General features: G+C 32.6%; 3 protein-coding genes across 5 annotated transcripts; 1 reads left to right on the forward strand and 2 right to left on the reverse strand.

The window, feature by feature from the left end:
* Positions 1 to 9,376: 9,376 nt before the first annotated feature.
* LOC142621913 (UPF0496 protein At1g20180) lies at positions 9,377 to 11,406 on the forward strand. 2 transcript variants are annotated; one of them, XM_075795288.1, is made up of 2 exons: positions 9,377 to 9,731; positions 10,001 to 11,406. In XM_075795288.1, exons 1-2 carry the CDS (start codon positions 9,671 to 9,673, stop codon positions 11,059 to 11,061), a joined length of 1,122 nt encoding a protein of 373 aa, XP_075651403.1. In that variant the 5' UTR covers positions 9,377 to 9,670; the 3' UTR covers positions 11,062 to 11,406. The 2 variants fall into 2 exon arrangements, with proteins under 2 accessions (XP_075651403.1, XP_075651404.1); XM_075795289.1 differs by having other exon boundaries at positions 10,005 to 11,406.
* Positions 11,407 to 12,123: 717 nt separating this feature from the next.
* On the reverse strand, positions 12,124 to 16,404 carry LOC142643483 (uncharacterized). Of its 2 annotated transcripts, none has more exons than XM_075818149.1 (6): positions 16,041 to 16,404; positions 15,820 to 15,868; positions 15,583 to 15,709; positions 14,950 to 15,020; positions 14,761 to 14,833; positions 12,124 to 12,567 (listed from the first exon to the last, which is right to left on the reverse strand). In XM_075818149.1, the coding sequence occupies exons 1-6, from the start codon at positions 16,213 to 16,215 to the stop codon at positions 12,472 to 12,474; spliced, it is 591 nt and encodes a 196-aa protein (XP_075674264.1). In that variant the 5' UTR covers positions 16,216 to 16,404; the 3' UTR covers positions 12,124 to 12,471. The 2 variants fall into 2 exon arrangements, with proteins under 2 accessions (XP_075674264.1, XP_075674257.1); XM_075818142.1 differs by having other exon boundaries at positions 12,124 to 12,571; positions 16,041 to 16,402.
* A 2,466-nt stretch (positions 16,405 to 18,870) lies between these two features.
* On the reverse strand, positions 18,871 to 21,524 carry LOC142622878 (peroxidase 64-like). Its single transcript, XM_075796438.1, has 4 exons — positions 21,110 to 21,524; positions 20,253 to 20,441; positions 19,655 to 19,817; positions 18,871 to 19,530 (listed from the first exon to the last, which is right to left on the reverse strand). Exons 1-4 carry the CDS (start codon positions 21,308 to 21,310, stop codon positions 19,136 to 19,138), a joined length of 948 nt encoding a protein of 315 aa, XP_075652553.1. The 5' UTR covers positions 21,311 to 21,524; the 3' UTR covers positions 18,871 to 19,135.
* Between the last annotated feature and the right edge of the window lie 865 nt (positions 21,525 to 22,389).

A 22,389-nucleotide genomic window follows, 5' to 3' on the forward strand; every position in this document is an offset into this window, starting at 1 on the left:
CAAGTTGTTTATTAAAACCTAGGTTTTCTTTTTCCTAACTTTCTAAAATTTTATTTTTTGTATACCTTTATCTTTTAGGTATATGTTGTATGACTTGTATCCCAATATTCTACACAAGACAATATTTTTTTACTCGATAACGTGGATGTATGGACATGCGGATTGTCATGTATGGATTAAGGATGCCATACAAGTGAAAACTGCTAAATATAATGATATTTTTGCAAATATTTCTTAAGTCTTTTACTATATAAAACTTACACATTAATTGATGCTTTGCCAATCATATAAAAATAAATCAAATATTCACTTTATTAGGTTGCTCAAGTAGGTATGTACATCAATCAAATTCCTTATCATGACATTGTAATAAAATTATAAAATTTGTAATAACTTTAGCATTTTTCGTAGTTTTTAAGTTGTGATTAGCTTGAATCCAATGTGAGACTTATGGAATTTTTGTTATAGTAATGAACACATATTTATAAAAGATTAATGGCCACTATCCAAATATTATAACAACAATAAGATCTCCTGTAACGTCTGTGTGGGGGAGCTTGGTGGAGGTAAAGTTGCCCACTTTAACAATTATTGCTCCCAAGTATTTTATTTCTTCGTGCTCTTTTTGGAAGACTTATTTTATTGATTTATTAATTAAGCTTAAAAATAACTTGGATAAAGATATAATTATACTCTTTTTTTTAGAATCAAGATATAATATTTATGCTTAAATTTCTTTCTCAAAAAAAAAAAAATGCTTAAAGTTGAATAAATTGGAAATAATATATCTATGGCAAGCAAGCACTTCAGACAATAATCTATCTTATACGAAATTTCAAATCAGGCAGGTATAGCCTGCATGGGCTTATAAGCCAATCTAGGGAAGGCTCTATCTCTTCCACTTGCTGCAACCACACACAAAATCTGAAAAGGAAAATTGGGAGACAAACATGAAGGATAAAAAACGTGGCGTCCTTCTTTTAATGACATACTTTTGATAGAGGAATAAATCAATTTCGTGCATTCTATTGGAGCCATTTAAATTAAATTTAATCAAATTGAATTAATCAAATAATAAGTCAGAAAATTATTAATTTTGTTCAAATCCTTATTAATTTTTAAGTGTTTTAAGTTATTGGGCTTAAGAGAAATTAGTCGAGAACACAAGCATGAGAAAGTATAGAGGAGGAGCTTTGAAAGAGAACAAAATTTTCCCACCTCAATCCAACTGTATTCATGATAATTCAACCGTATATTTTTGTGATTTTTATACTATTTAACATATTCACCAACTAAATCTAACGTACATGGGACTACTGACTAGATGTATTCTTTAACCTAGCTAATATGTACATGTGATTATTGTGGTCTATATAAACAATATATTTCTAAAGTTTTTATATCTTATACTCGTATATGACTCCTATTTGAACTACCAAAGATTTTTATGTTTAATATATTAAGCTAAGTCTTGATTTCTTCTCTATTCTCTTTAAATATAATCAAAAATTTCCCACGAGATCTATGCATGCGCACGCATTTTTTTAATTAATACTTGCCGTATAATATAATAGTAGGAGCAGGGACAGAACTAGGAATTAAAGTTATTTTTTTGAAACTCCAAGTAAGCATTCATTTAGAAGAGAAATGCTATGTCCATAATATTTTTACTACATTTTCACAACAAATTGTAAATAGTAGGTTATTATTAGTTGTTATGAGTGAGCAAAAAAGTAATTTAAGTTGTGAATTCAAATTAGAACCAATAAAAACTTACCGCATGCGATTTGTTGTGAAAATATTGTGGACGTAGCACTTCTCTATTTAGAAAGTTAAGCTTTTTAAAAAAAAAAAAAAAAAACTTTTTTTTAGGTGTCTTGTGTGTTGTCAAATGTGTGGGTGTTCATTTAGGTGGAGTTTGGATAGCGCGTTTCCTGCGTCCGCGTTTTGTTTTTTTGTTTTTTTTTTTTTTCCTCCAGCCGCAAGTGTTGACCCAATCTTCTGTGAACATTGCATTCGTGCACTGTTCACGGACCCACAAATTTCACTTTTCAGCAACTTTTTCATTAAAAATGGGTCCCGCGGTACTATTCACACATTTTAAAATTATTTTGCTACAGTGTTTTCAGTTTTCAGCAATAAGTTCTATCCAAACGGACCCTTAGACTAGTTAGAATTGGCTTAAGAATTATTTTATTTTATTTTATTTTTGTTTGTCTTGCATGGGTTTTTTTTGGGGTGTTGTTTGGGCTTAAGTTTGTTATTGATAAATTATGTTGTTAAGCTTGTTAAATTTATTTCAAATTTTAGATCAATAAAATTTTTTATAGCCTTTAAAAGAATCAATAATATTGTTGAGAGGGCAAAATGAAAATTTATTGAAACAAATTGCTAAAATTAATACACACACAATTGAAAAAATTTAGGGGAGGGGGGGCAGTCCAACTATAGTCCTGTCACTAAGTAGGAGAATACTAAATTTAAGGGATTCTTTTGTCAAAAAATGTAAAAATTTGGTTATCAATAATAATTATTAGATGCGCTTAGAATAGGCTGAGGTGATGTTTTCTCCTCTTACATTTATGATTAATCTTAATTATTGGAGAAATGAGCATCATATTATTGTACTCCAAAAGTATTTAATAATTTTTCTATCATCAAATGCAAAATGATTACATAAAAAAAGGGTTATCTTAAGAGACAATGTCGCGTCTCACAATATGTAAGATTTTACATGTTTTGATAAAGATGTCTTGAAACATTAGTTGATAAAATACAACTGTATTTCATATTAGAGGGTTGTCCTTTGCTAGATAATCCACGTAATAATCATGCGTACACAGCCCGGGCCCATTTCTCTGCTGTTTCGTCGTTTTGTAGGAAGTTAAGGCCAAGGGGCACTAGGCATTTCTCATTGGTGTTAAACAGCCGCCATTGGGATCTCAATTATACCAAAGTATCTTTGTATTTTTCTTCTTTTCGTGCATCTTGCAAGTATCTCGTTGCAAGTATCACGTAATATTGATTTCGTTAAGAGGTCAAGTGACCAATTATGCATGTTTTCTATCACCATGTATTCATTAATTTGGTTTTTAAAATCAACTTAGTCCCTGAATATTATTTAAAAAATGACTAACTAACCTAATAGTGATTTGGGACTATGCGACTTCAAAAATTAAATAGATTAGTTTTGAAAAGTCTTGAATCTGATTGGTATTGGCCCATACCTCATGGTATGTTAAAGGAAATTCAAACTCTTAAACACAATTAGAATTCTACACCTGCATTAATTATTAGAATGATATTAAAAAAACTACGTAGTAAGTACGTGAGATGTGCATGTATGCAATATGCGCACGGGTACGTTAAAGAGTAATAATCAATTATCATCCTAAGAAGTGGATTGCACCCAAAAAAATATATTAAATACTAGAAAATCGTTATGATAATTTTAAATGACAAAATTTAAATTTTATTTAAAAAAAATTAACAGGATAAAAAATTATTAGAGCATGCAAATTTCTCGTATTAAATTGTTTTATTTATTTAGTGATATATATATATATATATAGATTTTTTTTTCTTTTTACTAGTAGAGTTTGTTTGAAAATATTCTATAATTTGTCAATAAGGTTTAGCAAAAGCTGAAAAAAAATACCCAAGGGTTGCATTTTTTTTTTTTTTTGATGGAAAGAGTTGGGGAGGCTAGAGATTTGAATTTTGAATATCTTTGTTAAAAATATCAAGAAGTATCAGTTGAGCTGAAAATTAAACTCTTACCCCAAAGATTATTTTTAACTCTTGCTTAAGTTGTCCACAAAAAATATCTCTATCATTCTATACTTCCATTTGATATGTAAGGATTTGTCTACTTTGTTAAGGCTCAAACTCTGAAAGATAAAATCAAATTAAAGAAACAACTGGTTCTTTTTAGGTCTTTATGGCAGTGGTGGCTCCACATGCAAGCCAGAGTAGTCATAGGACCACCCTAACTTGAAAAACAAATGTATGTATACACTTGTAAATATATATATATATATATATATATATATATATTGAACTAACCAATTGTGACCACCCTAATAAAAATGTTGAACACCCTGATCTAAGAATGACAAAAATTTGGGTTCAACAAAAATAAGAGTAATGCTACATTCACAATATTTTCACAATAATTTTACAATAAGAGTAATGCTATATTCATAATATTTTCACAATAATTTTACAACAAATCCAATGTGGTAAGCTGTTACTAATTTTAATTTGGACCCAATACTGATATTATTTTTTTTACCTACCAATAACAGCTTTTTGCATAAGTTTATTGTAAAAATATTGTGGACGTAGCATTACTCCAAAATTAATTTTGCCCCCAAACATAATCCTTAATCCTTTTTTTAAAGCTTAAATAACATCAATAGATATTAGCCGAAATAACAACAAACATAAACCAAACAATAACAAGACAAGACCAAACAACAACAAGTGAACAAATTATTCAACAAAAATTATATTATAAAACAAAAGGATAAAATTTGTAATTTGTTCAACATTTTCAATAAAAATAATCTCTAATCTCATTTTTTTTCCTTAAAAAAGGGTACAAAGAAAAATATTGTGGTTGTGTGTTCTTCTTGATGGTGATGAGACAATTAAACTTTTTTTGGCTTTGCAGCCGCAATAATTTTGCTCTCCTTAGCGACTTGTAGCAAATATTTAAGCTATTATTTTATTGAATTTTGTATAATTTAACTTTTTTAGTGACCATCCTAAAAAAAAATTCGTAGAGCCACCACTACTTTATGAGCACACAAAATTTTACAACAAATTGAGATGTCAAACCCAGCATAGATCAAAATTAAATTAAATAAATTAATAGAATATTATACCTAAACCCGCTGTAATAAAAAAAAAAAGTTGTAAAAATGTTATAATATTTTGTTATGTTATTGGACTTTCTCATTTTTCTTCGTATGCACAGCAAAACAATCCGAAAGTTGAGAAACACAAGCTAAAAGGATTTCATATGCCAGATGGCGGGAAACAAGTTGACTTGATCTATCTTTATTATAGTGTTCAAATTGAATATAAAACCGTAATAGGTGGCTTTTGATCCTCAGCGTCATCAAGAGCTCACTGTTGATGCGTGATGAATGTAGACTGTGGAGTGTGAAAAAAGACCCCATATAGCTGTAGAGAAATGCAACGCTAGAGCCACACTGATTATAGAAGAAAAAAAAAAAAAAAACTGTTACCCAGGAATTAATGGTATACCCTTGTATAACGTGGCTAAATCTTAGTCCCAGACTAAATTTTGTCCAACTTAAAGAGATCAAAGAGTGGAAGCAAGGATGTCTTACATTTCAAGAGCTAACTTTGGGCCCGAAAGCAATCATATTTTATGCTAACAGAGAGAGAGAGAGAGAGAGAGAGAGAGAGAGAGAGAGAGAGAGAGAGAGAGAGAGAGAGAGAGAGAGAGAGAGAGAGAGAGAGAGAGAGCATTGGCACCGGGGGTTGTAAACCCCCCATTGTAAATTTATAGCATCAAAACTGTAAAAGTGTATTATCCGGAATTTTAATTGTAAAAAAATTTACAATTGTGCTATACTACCATCTTATAAATAAGATAATACTGTAGCAAGATGATATTTGTAAAAAATAATATTTTATTGGATTTTGGGTTTTATTTAGGTATTGAGTATTATTATTTTATTATGTAGATATATTATTTTAATGTGTTATATGGTAAAATAAATGTTGAGATGTTGGGTGTATTGTAAAATGATATGATATAAATAGATAAAGTAGCTCAGGACCGGCCTTAAACATTTTGGGGCCTTAGTCAAGAACTAAAATGAGGTATTTTTTATATTTATGTATTAATTAAATTAATATTTTTTTATTATAATATATTTTATTTAAAATATGTTTTCTTGCTTTTTGATATACAAATTAACTAATTAAGTTCTTGTATTCAAGTTCTTCTAACATCTCATTTTTAATCAATAATATAGTTAATCCACTTAATCTTTCTTGTAACATTGTCAATCTTAGATATGATTTTATTAATTTTAATTTTGAAAAACTTATTTCAGCAGAAGCAGCTATAATAGGTATTGTTAGTAAAATTCTATAAGCAATGCATGTATTTGGAAATAAATCAAACTTTTTTTTATATATATAATTTAGTATGTAAATTGGGGTATATTCTTTTATTTGTAAAATTTCTTTTAAAACTTTTAACTCTGAAAATAAATCTAAACCATCAATATCATAATAAATATCATGTTTGTTTTAAGACAATATTTTTGCAAACTATCATCATCTAGTTATTTCAATTTCATGAAATTAAATAGAAAACCAAAAATATCTTCAAATATTTGAAATTGTTCAAATCTATTCTCAATTGAATCAATTGTTTTATCTACCGTATATAAGGAATAATCAATTCTAGAAGATTATTTAGCAGATCGTGTTGTCTCATTATGAACATTTTAATCAAATTGTTTCTTTCTATGAATTATAGGTTTCTCACAAAATATAGGTTATATTTCCATCTCAAATGCAATTTTTTAGATGAATTCATAGCATATGTAAATCCATTTTCTCTATATCGTTTAAAATAAGAAATGAGGCCTTTTAATTGATTGTAAATTTTTACTATTAAAGTTGACAGCAAATAATATATCATACCAAATAATCATACCCAATAAGAACTCAAAGGTTTCAATTTCTACTATCCCTTCTTTTTCAAAATTTTGGGGACCCCCTTCCACTTGGGGGCCTTAGGTAATGGCCTAATTGGCCTAGTGGAAGGGCCAACCCTGAAGTAGCTGTATGGGTGCTGAAATCAACTACCAACTCAAGTTGGATAGAAAGTTAATATGTGACAACTCAATACAATTAATTTATAGAGATGGACTATTAAGGTCAACCTTTTCAAGCCTTAATGGTTTCGTTTAAATTAATAAGATTACGAGAAGTTACTAGAAAGAAAAAAGAAAATTTCTGAATTAGTTCTTCTACAGGTTAGTCCGAGGATCACTGGTTCTTATAATGTTCAAGTTTTTGTTACAAAGTTTGTGGTTACACAATATAGGTCATTCTCTAATTTCTCTGTTCCCCCTCTTTAGGAGTCCATTTTCCTTATATAGCTACTTGGAGTGCATACTAGCCCTCCACTTGTACCATCACTAATCTTTATTTGGATGCTTGTCTCATTAGGGCTTTGTTGGAGGTGGTAGAATGTGCTGCAATCTGTAGGGGTACTGTTCAGGAGTCAATTTTCCATTAATGCTGCCAGCTGAGTTGGTGCAGTGTATTGAATGCAGAGGTGATGGGTACTTTTCTTGAAAATTTCCCCTCGTCTTTACTTGTACGTCTCTACTTCCTTCTTTGGCGTTTAGTTTTTTAGTCTAGGTGGCTTGTCTAAAGCCTTCTGAGAAGTGTTCGCTCTTTGGGCTCCTCGGGCAGTACGCTTCTTCAATTTCAATACCTGGGCTCCTATCAATGTATTAGGCCATAATTGATGAGAAATTAGACCTTCTTTCTTTTCAGGTCAAACCCACTTGACAATATTCAGTGTTTGAACCTTACCCCCATGGGAACTTTTAAGATGGTAAAATGAGTTTTTTTTATTTAAAATACCGAATGTTAATACTACACTCCACAATTTAGGTTAATTTAGCATGTAGGAGAATCTAGCTAATAATGAATCATGATTTGATTTTGATTTCAAAATTTATTGAACTAATCAAACTAAAGTTAAAAAACGTGCCCTAGTGTTTAACAATGAAATTTTTTGCATGTGGACCATATTTAGTATGGACAAGGTGATAATAAGAAGTGGTTTCCTATTTAAAAATAAAAGAGAAGTGCTTTATATTTTCTCATGACAAATGTGAGAATTTTTTTTTTTTTTTTGAGAATCAAATGTGACAAAATTTGGGAGAACTTTTCCCCAAAAATATTTGGACTGCCCCCAAAAATAATCATAGCGAAAAATATTAAAATCCAGTTTCTCTGCCGACAAATCCTATTGATATTTTTCAGATGTTGCTTGATAGAAAAAAAAAATTGGTAGAGTAGCTAGGATTTAGAATATAAATAGTTGGAGTCAACTATTAAAACTTTTGTTTAATGGTGCTTACCAAAATACAATAGTGCTACTTATAAAAATGGTAATGTATTTTCAAGAGGCAAGAGCTTTTTAGCCTGGTGCAATTGAAAACCAAGATTTAAATTAATTTTGGGCTCCTTTTTTCAAATATTTTAGTTTTAGTTTTTTTTTATTTATTAAATGAGCTAAAATTCAGTTTTTTCATTAAATGAGCTAATAGTGCTAATTTTTTTTTTTCATTTTTATCTATTCAATAGTCAATTTTTTTTTTCTATAAAAAAAATTGTTTGGAGTTGACCCATTAAACTCATAGACCGAGGGCCAGGGGTGATACTTAATTGGCAATTTACACATAAATCCAACTACTTTTACCAAGTTCGACACTATATTTTTTTATAAACATTATGCAAATAAGCTACCGAAAATTGAAAACTCTCAAACACCTTGGCAATTCACACATAGATCTAACAAATTTTACTAAAATTTGATACTAAATTTTTTTATAAATACTACGCAAATGATCGATCTACCAAAATCCGAATACTCTTAATAAAAACTGAATACTCTGCTGAGTGACAGCTATTCAGCCATGTTAAACAAAGTTATGTGAATGCAATGAGGGCTTCTGTGTACTTACGCATTCTTCCCCCCAAGCTTAACTTGGCTGATAATTTCTGATTTCGTTTGCTTAGTAGACCCACATATATGACCACCTCATCCCTTGGGAGCACATGATTCAAATACTTCACGCAAAATGAGTGCAGTTATCAATCATTATCTAACTAACTTGTATTACCAATAATTTTCTTCTTAATTTGAAAATAAGAATAAAATCCATTAAGCACCTAAATATGAAGAAATTATATGGTCCTTGTTATGGATCACATCACGTATCCATTATTTCACTAAAAGACTCCTAACTATTTAAAATTGCTAAGTCAGTTTATGATTAAAAAAAAAATTAAACAGATTCGTGAAACTTGAGTTAACAATTTTAAATAGTTGGAAGCTTTTAATGAAATAGTGGACAAGTAACTTGGTCTATCACGTTGAATTGCAATCATAAAGGTCTATCCCCGTGATTCATTGATTCTATCTTCAAAATTTTCGTTCGGTTGTAAACTTGTAATGTAAAATACACGGTACAGAAAGTTAGGGGCAGTTATATATATATATCTATCTGCCCAAGAAGACCAAGGAAAATTTCTAATCTTTATCTCAATCTTAAGAGGAACTTCAAATTTACAAAACTCATTACCTACTGTTTTTTCCTAAGAACTCCATGAAAACACCAGCCTCTGTTTCGAGCATATTACACGTAGAGACTAGAGAACACAACGTGTGAGGGACGCTAACGTGTGACAAAAGTCATAAACAATTTGAGGCGGTGCTATAACTATGCCAACTGGGCTTCTTCTCTTTTTCTTCTTAGCTTCTCTTCAAGCCGTGAAAGCTAGTTATATATACATTCCCCAACATACCTATCCTGCAAATTTTAATCCATTTTTTTTCAAGATTCGATCCAGCTTACAGTTTTTTTAATCTTTCAACATGTCCCAGATGAGAAAGAGTATTCGTTGGCCCAAGTTGAAATCTCCCTTCAGAAGGGCTGGTTAGTTTTTAACATATATATCTTCTCCTCTCTTTTTTCATAAAGTTTTTGGCGTATTTCTACCAATTCCTTCATGGGTTTGAAAGATCTTGGAATTGTGTATATTGGGTTAAGCTATTTTTTATGTTAAGTTTGGTTAGTTTTATTTCTTCATGGTTATAGTCTTGAATTTAACATTGAGAAAAAGTTTTGAGATCCTATATTCATTTTTAATAACTGGAAAAGTGATTGATTGATTGATTGTTGTTGTTTTTTATGTTTGGTCTCAGGCAGATCACCGAAAGAACATGCCAATAGCTTGTCAAGCGTAAATGAAGAATACATGGAAGCTTTCAGAACAAAATCTTACACAGATATGTGGGAGAAAGTTCATGACCACCTAGAAAGTACAAGCATGAAGAGACCTTCTTCATCGACTTCTCTTTCACTTCGCACGCATCTCTCCGAAAGCTTACTTGAACCGAGGCAAGAAACCCTAGCGGGAATGATACAAGGCATGGATCTTCATCACCTTCTAATTGACTATTTTAAAGCCAGCTTAGAAGCAAGTAAAATTTGTGAGTTACTCCTTCAAAGTGTCCATCAAACGCATGATAATTATCGGAAAATCAAAAGGGTTATCAAGCTAAGTAGAAGTGTGCACGATTCTGCAGATTACACTAATGACCAATGTCAGGTTATTTTTGGAAAGCTTGCTGCATTTGCATCAATGAAAAACCCGTTATCGGTTATTAGCCCAGAACAATTTCGTGAAACTCGTGATGGCTACGTGGTGTTGCTCCAAAGGCTAACATCAAAACATAGAAAAATGAGGAGGAATGCAAGATTTAGTAAAATATGGAAGAAAGTTGGGGGGGTTGGTCTTGTTATATCTCATAGTGCAATTTTGATTCTGTTGCTACTCTTTGCATTCCATAGCATTGTGGGAATTGTGGCTGCACCAGCGCTTCTTGCTTGTTCCTTAGGTCTATGTGCGAAGAAAATGAAGGGAGCTTGGGGAGGGCTCAAGGCAAAATTGCTTGGAAAGCTTGGTGAGCAAATTGATCTTGCTGCCAAAGGGGTTTATATATTAGTCAATGATTTTGATACGATGAGTCGGATGGTTAAGAGATTACATGACGAAGTAGAACACCGAAAAGCTGTGGCTGATATATGTGTTAAGAACGGAAAATTTGAGATATTGAAGGAGGTTGTGAGGGATTTTCATGTCCATGAGTCAAGCTTCCTGGAACAATTAGAAGAGCTTGAAGACCATATCTACTTGTGCTTTCTCACAATAAACAGATCTAGGAGGCTTGTAATTCAAGAGATAATGGTAGGCCACCATTGACACACATATTTTTATATTTTTGTGATCATGTTTGTGAAGGTAGGTACTAATCATATGCTAATAGATAGTGACAGTTCATGTTGAATCATAAGAGTCTTGTTTGAGATGAAATTTCTCACGATTGTTTTGTTGTGGGATAGATTTTGTCAATCAACAAAGAAGAGACCTTATACGGTGAAGACTAATTACAGATGTTTTTAACTTTTTTTTTTTTTGGACGATACAGATAGTACAGATGTTTATAATTTACTCCAGTTCTTTTGAAACATGATTTGTAATTTATTTATGCCTAGACATGGCTTTAACATAATATGTCAAATAATGAAATTCGGTTGATCTTCTTCCTTTTCGGGATCCTCATTACAGATTGAGTGACTATTCTCATGGTCCTATAATCCTATTGCTTTCTACCAAAAACAAAATCCTATTGCACAAAATGAGAGCCCAGGTCATTTAATACTTTGTAGTGATAGAAAGAAGATTTTATCAAGAAATTTGTAGCACAATTGATACTTTTTGTGTTTTCAAGGAATACATCCATGATTCAAATTCCCCTTCCCCGAACTATCGAAGTAAGTAAAAAAGAAGTAGAAATCACATGATTATTGCCAATTAACAGTCTGATTAGCTTTTTTTGTGTGGACAAATTGCAAAAATTCAGTCCATCACCAATCATTCTATCTACCCATGCCTTTATTTTTCAATTTTGGCTACTTAGGAAGGAGCTTTTCTTTTTTGATTGTAAAGTATTTAGGAAGTAAGGAGGTTATTTGATAAAAAAATACATCTTCAATTTATAAGAAATTAATAACAATAGGAAGCTTTTTGACATTTGAAATGAAGTTAAGAGATTTAGCAGACATTATAAATCAAGTGATAGTTTAAGGTGGGAAGGTGGGTTTTTTTTTTTTTTTGGATGACATAAGTGTCCCTAACCCGATAAACTTCCATTGACGTCACATTAACAACATACTTAACCAAAGACTTAAGGAAAAGAGGAGAACCATAAAACTTCCATGAAAGAGGTTTGGAGTAGAAATCTGGGAAAGAGAAACTTAAAAGTTAATACTAAGAGAAAAGACTTATTTTTTCAAATCATGCAAAAATTATTTCATGACAAAATAATTAAACAGAATACATTCTGCAAAAAAAAAAAATAATAATAATAATAATACAGAATACTGAAGAACAAGATGAATATTAAAGCTTCTCCAATGAAGGTTTAAAATGTGAGAAGCATTAATATCATCAAGCTCGCCACCAGTAGTGAGGTTAACCTGGGAGGGCCATCAAATGAACTGGCGAAGAGGAAAACAAATGCACTGCCATGGGGAGCAACACTTCTCTCAGTTCCTTTTTACTCTCAAGCCCAGACCCGTGTAATACACATCCCAATGATTTAACATTCTCTCAATTTCCTATACTCTTCAAGGCCCAGTAACGATCCCTTGACTTTGAGCCAATCTGCTGGTTTTGGCATGATAATGGCAATGTATCCTTCTCTATCTGCCTGGACAAAAAGGCAGATGAACTAGAATTATGAACAATAAGTACAAGCTACAAATGACAGCTGAAAAATAAAGAACCATAATCTCTATCACTTATCATATCACAATATTTTTGATTGGTAAATTACACATGCACCTAACCTAATAGATCTTGAACTCACCACCACACATTCCATCCTTTTATTATGAGAGGAGATGATATTTTAGCTAGAGCTCATTGGCAAAAATCACTTTCACATAACATGAACTCAAAATAAAGGTAAAGCAATGCCATGGTTCCTGAGGAGGTCCTCAAATATGGGAGACTCAGTGTGGAATTAGATAAAAGACTTCAAAAACGTATTCATGCATTTAGAAGCAAGATGCTTGAAAAATCCCCTCTTTTTTGATAAAGTAGTAAGCAGTTTATTGAAAAATCATGAAATGCTAGGGAAATCACCATCCCACCATTTTTTAGGTGGATCAATTGCCTACAACCTGTGTACAGGTTCCATTTTTCTATTAAAAAAATTTAATTACTTCTATATAATAATAATAAAACCTCAAGAGATTGGCTTAGTAGTTCCTAAAGCCTCATGATATCTATAAGATCTTGGGTTTGAAAGAGGAAATAGTCAGATACTCGAAGAGGTCTGGATACCCTAGTTTGTCAATAATAATAATAATAATAATAATAATAATAATAATAATAATAATAATAATAATAATAAAATTATCATCTTCATACGTCATCACTGCCATTAACTGCAACAGTGTGAGAACAACCTAATTCTACATGGCCACCACCACACTTCTCATCCCATTGGTATAATAATTCTTATTTCCTTGGGTGTCAATCAACTGATTTTCTATACACTAAGACATCTCAAAAACTTGTCTTATAAGTCTCCTTGATAATTTTCTAGACAGCTGAACCTACCAATACATTCTACTTCATTGGATTAGCATAGGGTTAGATTAACTTCATAGAACTGCAACCTCATGTTTGTTGAAACACCAATGATGAAGTTCAAGAAGAAATTAAAAAAACAAATTGCAACTAAAATAGAAATTCAAGATTCCTCATTTCTTTGCATAACAATTAAGTGCACTTGGGAGGTGTTTAACCCATAAAAAAAGCATATGTAACCTACAAACACAACACCAAGCATGCACAGACGCACATACAGGGATTGTATATTTTCCCCAAGTACCCTATAGAAAGCCATCTTCTAGACGCAAACTAGTACTAATTTGTATTCTAGAATATGACAGAGCATTTACTACAGCTTTAAGCTTCTATTCTCACTATTCTCTCACCCTTTCTTTTTTCTAATAAATTCTATTTTCCACATTAATTTCAATGCTTAAGGTGGTCATATCTTGCATAATTAGTTGGGCTGCATCTTCTAAGTATATTTTCCAGTAAACTTTCTCGCTTGTATAGAGATAATTCAGGAGTGCATAATCTTTTTTTTTTTTTGGAATACGTATGCCAAAGCAAATGCCTTACCAGCACTGGATATACCCTTTTTTCTAAAACTAATATTGGTAAGACCCATCTTGTTACATTATGCATGCTGGGTACTAAAATTAAAGCTGCTACCAATTATTATTTTGCATTGGTAACGGGTAAGTTAGAAATGCATCCAGTAGGGTCTTGATTCCACAACCTTACCTTCCATCACATTTTTATGGGGTAGGAAATGACATCTGGGCTAGAGCTCAATGGCCTAGCACAGAATCGAACTTGATAAATAAATAAATTGCTAAGGAATCTAATAGCTTTAGATCATGAAATATTCAATTATACCCCAAGGGATAGCACAATCAATTAGAGACCACTCCTTGAGAAGCAGAGGCCACTAGTTTGAATCTCCCCTTACCCCTCCCCCTTGGGGCCAAAACTTATAAAAAAAAATTTTTAAAAATAATGAAATATTCAATTATACAAAGAACTAAATGGCAATTGAAATTATGGCTAATGTTTCTTTTATTTACAATATAAAGAAGGAAACAGTCGAGCACAATGCTCCAATTTCTAAAAATTTAAAAATTGCCCAGTGAAAAAGCTAATGTAAACGTGTAATATGAAAAAGGATTACAAAACAGAGGAGGACTTGAAGTGCAGCAATAATTCAAGACAGATATATTATACTACTGATTATACTATATGAACTTTGAGTTAGTATAAAAGGTTGATTATTCTCACCGATGAATTAAGCAATCCTGGCTGCTTGATTAACCTATCGTTGACTTCTAATAGAGAGCCTTTCACACAACATCTGTCAAGCCACCACAACCTTTTAACTTTATATCAAAACAATTTAGAAGCAAATACAAATAAAACACCCCCCAAATGGGAAAGGAGAGTTAAGGAAGAACTAAAGAAGATACCTACCTCACGATATAAGAAGCATCATCTGTGTTAACTTTACACAAAGCTGTGTTGGACTCAAAGTGCTGTGCATTCTGCAAAAGAACATCTCTGATTTTAATCAAGTATAGGCTTGAAAGCGCACATGAAAGTATGAAACAAATCATCTTGCAAAGAAGGAAAATGAGTACTCATGAAAAAGTATTTTATACACATTTGAAGCTATATAATAGGCTATATACTCCAAAGAGCGCAATAGTTTCAGCCTCTAAAAATACAATAGTAGAAGCATACTTTATATCACAAAATAATTTAATATGATGCACCAAATCGTGCTGAAAACCAATTTATATAGACTTATAGACATACCCAAATGACTCTTTTCAGCTTGAGATTAGAATAGCACAGCAGTATTTTTCTAAAATCTGCGGCAGAGAATGTTATGTAATTTAATTAATATTTTAGAATTACCTTCCAAACATCAATTTGAATTCTGAATTCCATGCATTAAAAGAAAAAAATATATAAATATAAATCTCTTATCTTAATGTTAGAACTTAGAAACTTAAAACACTAACATGAATTCAAATGATAATAATAATGATGACCACAATAGTAAAGTAATTTCTTCAAATAATGGATGCATTGCTTTGGTACCTTCTTGCGCTTTCCGGTGACCTTGATGCCGCTGCGATCAGACTTCCCAACGTTGAAATCAACGGCCGTGATACCACTTGTATCTTTAAATGCCACATGCGTCCGAGCCAATCCAATCACACACAGTCTATTATTTACAAAAATTAAAAAAAAAAAAAATCAATTATCAAGATTATGAAATTTCTCCAATTTAACATATAATACCAAAAAAAAAAAAAAGCAAGATAGGTAATGTACCCATTGGCATGGCGATAAACGTACTGATCGTGTCCTGGCTTTGTGAAATCTGAAAATTTCAAAAAATCGAAATCAGCGAAACTTCGTGAAATCAGTTGAGTGGAACATTTAGTTAGGTAATCAATTTTGATTTCTCAGCAATAAGGTCATAATAATAGAATAAAATAATTATATATGTGTGTGTGTGCGCGCGCGCGCGCGCGCGTGTGGTTATGTCGTACCTGGAGCGAAATAGGAGACGAAATTGGATTCAATGGCAGAGGGAGGAGTGAGAGGGAGATCGCGAACATCAGGTACGAGAATCCTATGTAATGAGTCTTGTTCTTGTTCCTGTTCCTGTTCCTGTTCGTGTTCGCGTTCTAGATTTATTGCGTCGTCGACGCTGTGGTCCTTCATTGAAATCTAAACAAGATTTTTGTTTGAATAGGATCGAGTCCGGTCCGTACAATTTCAACAAAGCTTGGCTCCTTTCAGTTTCAGTTTCAGTTTCAGTGCGTGAGCTTGAGCTTGAGTCAAAGGTAGCTATGGCGGCTGTCAAAGTTAACTAAGCTGAGGTTCGGTCCTGTGTTGTGTTGTGTTGTGTTCGGTTCACCCGAGTAGTCGGGCTTTGGGCTAAGCTGGTTTTAGTAATTGGGCTTGCAATTAGCGACCTTTTTACGCGTTTCAAATGGTAGCATAATGGGCCGGGCTCAGACTAGGCATCGGCCCTGAATACATCAATCAGGCCTCGCCGGCTATAAAGCCCGTTAAGAAGTGTATGCGAGAGAGCGACTTGTATGTTTTCTTCTTCTTTTTTTCCTAATTATCCACTGCTAGGGTAGCACAGTTTTATACAGAAAATGACATGTAGCTTTATATTATTATTATTATGTTTTTTTTGAGAATCAATATTATTATTATTGAATGACAATTTATAATTTTAGCATAACTATTTTAGAACAGACTTGTCTTGGGTCCAGCGTGCACCGGCACTGGACCCTTATGATGGTAACATAAAATGGGCATCTTTCATTATAGAAACAAATTTAATACACTAACAAACTGGACCAATATTTGCTCATTTTGAAATGACAGGCACTTTTGTTCTTATCATATGAAATTCGTGAATGTTTGCTTTTGCTTATTTTATTTCCTTATGAAGGGATAAAGTTGGAACTTGCTAATAGGTTTTTTTTTTTTTTTTTCCCTTCCTTTATTTGATGTGATACTATTAAACATCAACTTTAGTATCTAAACACACATACCTAACCAATGGAGGAGTGAAAAAAAAAATTAAGAGGCCTCTGAAAATAGGAAAAGAGAAAGAAACATTTTAAAACTTTAGTAAGTATACTAGTACAATTCGGATTAAACTAGTTTTATAGTGTAAATTGAAACGTAGATAAAGAAACCCAAAAGCCATAATTACCAATCTTGTTCAATCGAAAACCCTAGGACCCAAAAACCATAATCCCCAAGCATTCAAATTCCTAAAGGACCAAAACCCAAAAATCAAAAACGAACAAACAACATAACAAATCATTGCAACGCAAATACCCAAATAAAAAACCCAAATCAAACCCCAACCAAATACCTTGAAGAGTGAGAGGATCTGCGGGCTGGAGTGCTAGCCAAATCGTCGACAACAGCACTGCAACACAAGAGTGGTGGCACGGTGAGGATGATCGGCGGTGAAGTGGAGGTTGGCAGTGCTAGGTTGACGGTGATGGAGGATGGGTTTTGTCAGTGCCGGTGAGGGAAGAGCGGAGGGAGGAAGGGGATTCGAAGAGGGTGGAAGTGAGGGAAGGAGGGGAGTGTGTTGGATCGAGAGGTAGCTTTGAGAGTTAAGAGTGATCTGAGAGTGGTTTGTAATTTAGGGTTTTTTTATTGAGGTATTTTTATTTTTCTATTTATACTAAACCTAAGCTGCGTTTAATCAAACGCAGCACCAAACATGTATAAGTTGTGTTTAACCAAATGCAGCTCTACAAATCTTTAAGCTGCGTTTGTTAAACGTAGCTCCAGACATATTGAAAAAAAAAAAAAAAAAAAAAAAAAGATGCAAAAATGGGGTGGAGAGCCGCGTTTTTAAAAACGCGATTTAAGTCCTACCCAGCTAAACGCAGCCTCAACATCACAAAACGCAACTTCAAAGCTGGTCTATAGCCGCATTTTCCAAACGCGGCTATACGTCCAGGGGTGGATGCAGCTCAAATGAGGACCTATAGTTGCGTTTTTGTAAAAAGCAGCTAAAAACGCGGCTTAAAAACGCGTTTTTTGTAGTGAACTGCTTTATTCTTATATCAATCATATTATAGGTTGTCAGAATAGGGATTCTACGTACGATCGTGGGAGGTAGGTGAAATTATGGATCGTAGGATCGGTTCGTGAATCGTAAGATCCTACATTATTTAAGAAAAAAAAATACACATTGGTATATTAAATAATCACATAGTTTATAGATTCATTGATATAATTACCATACATCACTACATCCATTTGTAAGCATCATTTAAAGAGGCAAAAAACCCCAAAATGTGATACTTTATTGGGATATTTTTTATTTGAGTCAAACTGACATTCTCTCTACATTTGAGTGTAAAAACTTGATTTATTGAGATTTTATTTTTCATTTGGGTTCAATTGAATCTTCTGTCAAGTTAAAGAAGATTATAAGAATCAAGGTTGTTTAGGATCGTCAAAATCGTACGATCTTACCGATCCTGAACGATCGCTAAGATCCTTGAAAGATCCGGATCATTTTGAATAGGTGGAATTGTAAAATCATAGAATTATAAGATCTAGATTGGAATTTTGACAACCATGTTCGTAGGTATCTTTACTTTGATGTTTGGTTTATATTGCGATAAAGTACATAAAAGAAAGCTGCTCATTCCAAATTTCAGTCTCTATGTTATTTAAGCCTTAATTAGGGTGCATTTGGATTAGGTTTTTTATTTTTATTTTTTTTAAATGAAGATTATTACCATTTGGCCTTAGAAGGGTAGGACACATGCCTGATAGTACGGTTAGTCAAAAGGAACTAACATCAACCAAATTAATGAAATTATATAACAATTGAAAACCACACACATGTTTATTAATATTAAGCATGCTTGTACATAAGTAATTTTCAATTCTAACACCGTCCACTTTGACGGTGGCATAAACAACACAACTTGCATGCAAAGACACTTGCACATTGTCCACATTTATTACTTTGATCCCTAAAGAAGAAGAAAAAATACTATCAAATTGTACTAGAAGTGACACAATAATTTTAAGCTGGGACTGCCTAGCTCACTCACATTAATTAAATGAATCCACTCAGCTAAAATCATCTAACTCTTCTGCAATCCAACCTAATCTCTTGCCCACCAGAGAGGCTACTCATCTTGATCATGGACTTCACAAAAGCTTTGTCAAACTCTTCTTGGGAGCTAGCAAACTTAGAAACCAATTCTTTAGTTTCTGGGGTACTGAGTAGAGCTTCATCTGAAGAAAATATACTCTTCCCTTTGAGAAGTAACTTGTAGTATGCATTGTCGAATGCTGTGGTGGTTGAATCCATTGTGGTGCCAGCACTTCTCACCTTGTTGTGCTCCGGGCAAATGCTTCTTAAGCTGGCTGCGAAGGATTTCTTCAGCGACGGGTCGATGTCAACGGAGCCATTGAAATCGTGAATTCTGTTCTGGAATGATGAGCAATGAGCAAACCCAAGTGTGTGTCCCCCTACAAATTTGCATCAACAAGATAGTCATTTATATATAAATCAATTTTCATGCAAGTACTATATATATATATATGCACAAGATCATATATATATATATATATATAGAGTTAGAAATATATATACCTGAGAGAGCCACAAGATCGTCCAAGTTCAGGCCTCTTTGGGAGAAGCTTTGCTGTAATTGAGAGATGTTGAAAACTGGAGCTGGTAATTGTCTAGTGTCGGTTGCTTTTGAGATTCTTCCATCTTTTCTCCCTTTCGGTACTTGCCAAGTGGGACCTCCAGACTAATACATCAAACCAGACCAAAAAAGTACTACCATAAGCTTAGAAATCAAATGGCTGTTATTATTACTACTATCATTGTTTTTATTATTATTATTATTGGGGACAAATTTTTTCTAGCTTGGCCAGAATAGATAAGATAGCAATTCATAGTACGATACCATTCACATGTATTTTAATGTCACGTCTAAACATTCACATGTATTTTAATGACACATCTAATCATTGAGTCGTTTTAACAAATCACATATCTATTAAGTAAGACGTATGATAAAAATTATATCTTAATTGTCGTTAGAGTTGTTAAGTAGTGCTTCTTTCAAACTTATATATTATTATTATTATTATTATTATTATTATTATTATTATTAGATTCTCCAAAATAAAAACAAACAAAAAATTTTGGTATTATCATTATTATGAGGACGATGACCAACCAGAGCAACGGCATCACGAGCCGCCAGAGCCAAGATATCAGCACAAGAGACGACGCCAGGGCACAACTCTTCCACTGCTTTCTTTGCGTTGTCAATGACATAAAATGCATGCAATGAAATGTTAGGAGGTCCGTCCTTTTCTGCCTTTGAATTTCCCTTTGATTCCAGCAGCACAGAAGCATCACAACCCTTGAACACAAAACATAGGTACCAGGTAATTTTTTACACAGGAACAGCAAACATCAAAGCCTGTAAGAAACTTATGCAATGAATGATAATGTTTGGGAAGAAGTATTTATATATGTAGTACATATTTAATTGGAATTTGTTTCAAAGTATCAGCCCCTAATTTAATTAGAATTTGTTTGGTGTGGGAATGTTTTATTAAAAAAAGTGAGTCATAATTAGTTCAGACTAATTTGTTTAACACCATTTATAACTATATATGTAAAAACAAATTAAAACATGGTTCGGAAAAAGTATTTATATATAATACGTATTTAAGTAGAATTTGTTTCAAAATATCAACCCCTAATTTAATTAGAATTTGTTTGGTGTTGGGAATGTTTTATTAGAAAAGTGTGAGTCATAATTAGTTCAAACTAATTTGTTTAACACTATTTATAACTATGAAAAAAAAATTAAAAAATGTATTAAAATGATGATGTGGGAAAATATGGACTACTTTCAGAAACTTATGTGCATGGTAGAGCATTGAAGAAAGTCAAGAAAAAAGTTAATTTTTAAAAATATTATTGTATATAAAGTTATATAGATATATGGATAAAGATACAAATGTGTGCTTGTTTGTGTGTGTGTCTGTGTGGATTGGGACTACAGATATATAAGATGATTACTCTTATGAAGCAATCGTGAAAGTGCATCCGAAGCAGGGCAGCTGGAACTGTTTTGTCATTTACAATGCTATTCTTGACAGCGCCGGTGACAGTGGACTCAAGATGTGGGCATGTTTTGTCATAGTAGTTCAAGCTCAGTGCATTCACTGAAGAAGAAATGAAAAGGATGGAAAGGGCTAGTGAAACAAGTGTGGCTGCCATTGTAGAAAGTTGAAAGTAGTCGATTGAGCTATATTGTATTATTGGCTAGCTAGTTTTTGTCGGTGAAAACTCTGATGGGTGGATGGTATTTATAGTAGAGGCAGCAAATGAGAACACATAATACCACACTTGGAGTGGTTAAGGAGAATATGGTGGTTAGCAAATTTGGTGATCAAGAATATTGTTATTGGAGCAGTATTATTGAAGCAAGCTCAAAATAAGAGGACAAGCCATGTTACTTTTTATATTGATTTATTAATTTAGAAAGTGATGTTTCATGTGTTCTGTATTTTGACCTCTAGAAAAATGACATTATTCAAATGAAGACGAAGTAAGAAAGAAAATTACAATTTTAAAAGACCAGCCGGGTCATCGCCCAAAAGGCTAAAATGAAGGTCAAAATAGGTGACTGCTGCGTCCAAAATGTCCAATACATGATAATGGATTTATTTTATTTTTGTATGCTAAAATTTTTAACAAGTAGATCTACTTCCCACCCTTTTGGAGGATAAGGTGAAAATCAAAACGAGTGCCAAAGGTTAACCTTGGTGGATAGGATGCAATAAATTAAAATGACTAAAGGAAAACGAAATAATTATTGGAAATGAAATTGAATAATGCTATGTATACAAAAAAAATTGGCAATTTTATTCATATCCATTAAACTGGTAAGTTTTTATTGGTTTTTTTTTCGGCTCATCACTGACATTAGTTTTTTACTTATCATTAATAATCTACCATATTTGTAGATATCAAATTAAATTTTGTTATGTCTCTAGATTTTCTGAGTGAGACCTAGTTTATACTTGATCAACTTTTTCTTGCCTGAAGGTAAGCAAAGGAATGTCCTCTCCATTAGACCAGCTCAGTGACCTAAAAGAGTAAAGACCGTATAGAGAAGAATGTGTTTGGTGAAGAAGGTTGAACAAATAAAGGCATCTTTGCGTAATCTTCATATAGTCAACAGCTATGCTGGTATTATTATCAACAGGCAACGGCTAATAAATAATTGTATAAATCCGTTGCAACTACTCATAACTAACAACTTTTTGGGAGCATCATAATTAGCTTGCACAAAA

Source organism: Castanea sativa, chromosome 1, assembly GCF_040712315.1.
Source record: "Castanea sativa cultivar Marrone di Chiusa Pesio chromosome 1, ASM4071231v1".
Lineage (NCBI taxonomy): Eukaryota > Viridiplantae > Streptophyta > Magnoliopsida > Fagales > Fagaceae > Castanea > Castanea sativa.

Coding starts and splice junctions, on each gene's coding strand:
- LOC142643483 (XM_075818142.1), bottom strand. CDS start 16,215: ATGAAGGACCACAGCGTCGACGACGCAATAAATCTAGAACGCGAACAC. Junction 15,869..16,040: donor CGTCTCCTATTTCGCTCCAG/GTACGACATAAC, acceptor TGAAATTTTCAG/ATTTCACAAAGCCAGGACAC. Junction 15,710..15,819: donor GTTTATCGCCATGCCAATGG/GTACATTACCTA, acceptor TGTAAATAATAG/ACTGTGTGTGATTGGATTGG.
- LOC142621913 (XM_075795288.1), top strand. CDS start 9,671: ATGTCCCAGATGAGAAAGAGTATTCGTTGGCCCAAGTTGAAATCTCCC. Junction 9,732..10,000: donor ATCTCCCTTCAGAAGGGCTG/GTTAGTTTTTAA, acceptor GTTTGGTCTCAG/GCAGATCACCGAAAGAACAT.
- LOC142622878 (XM_075796438.1), bottom strand. CDS start 21,310: ATGGCAGCCACACTTGTTTCACTAGCCCTTTCCATCCTTTTCATTTCT. Junction 20,442..21,109: donor TTCACGATTGCTTCATAAGA/GTAATCATCTTA, acceptor TTTGTGTTCAAG/GGTTGTGATGCTTCTGTGCT. Junction 19,818..20,252: donor CTCGTGATGCCGTTGCTCTG/GTTGGTCATCGT, acceptor TTGATGTATTAG/TCTGGAGGTCCCACTTGGCA.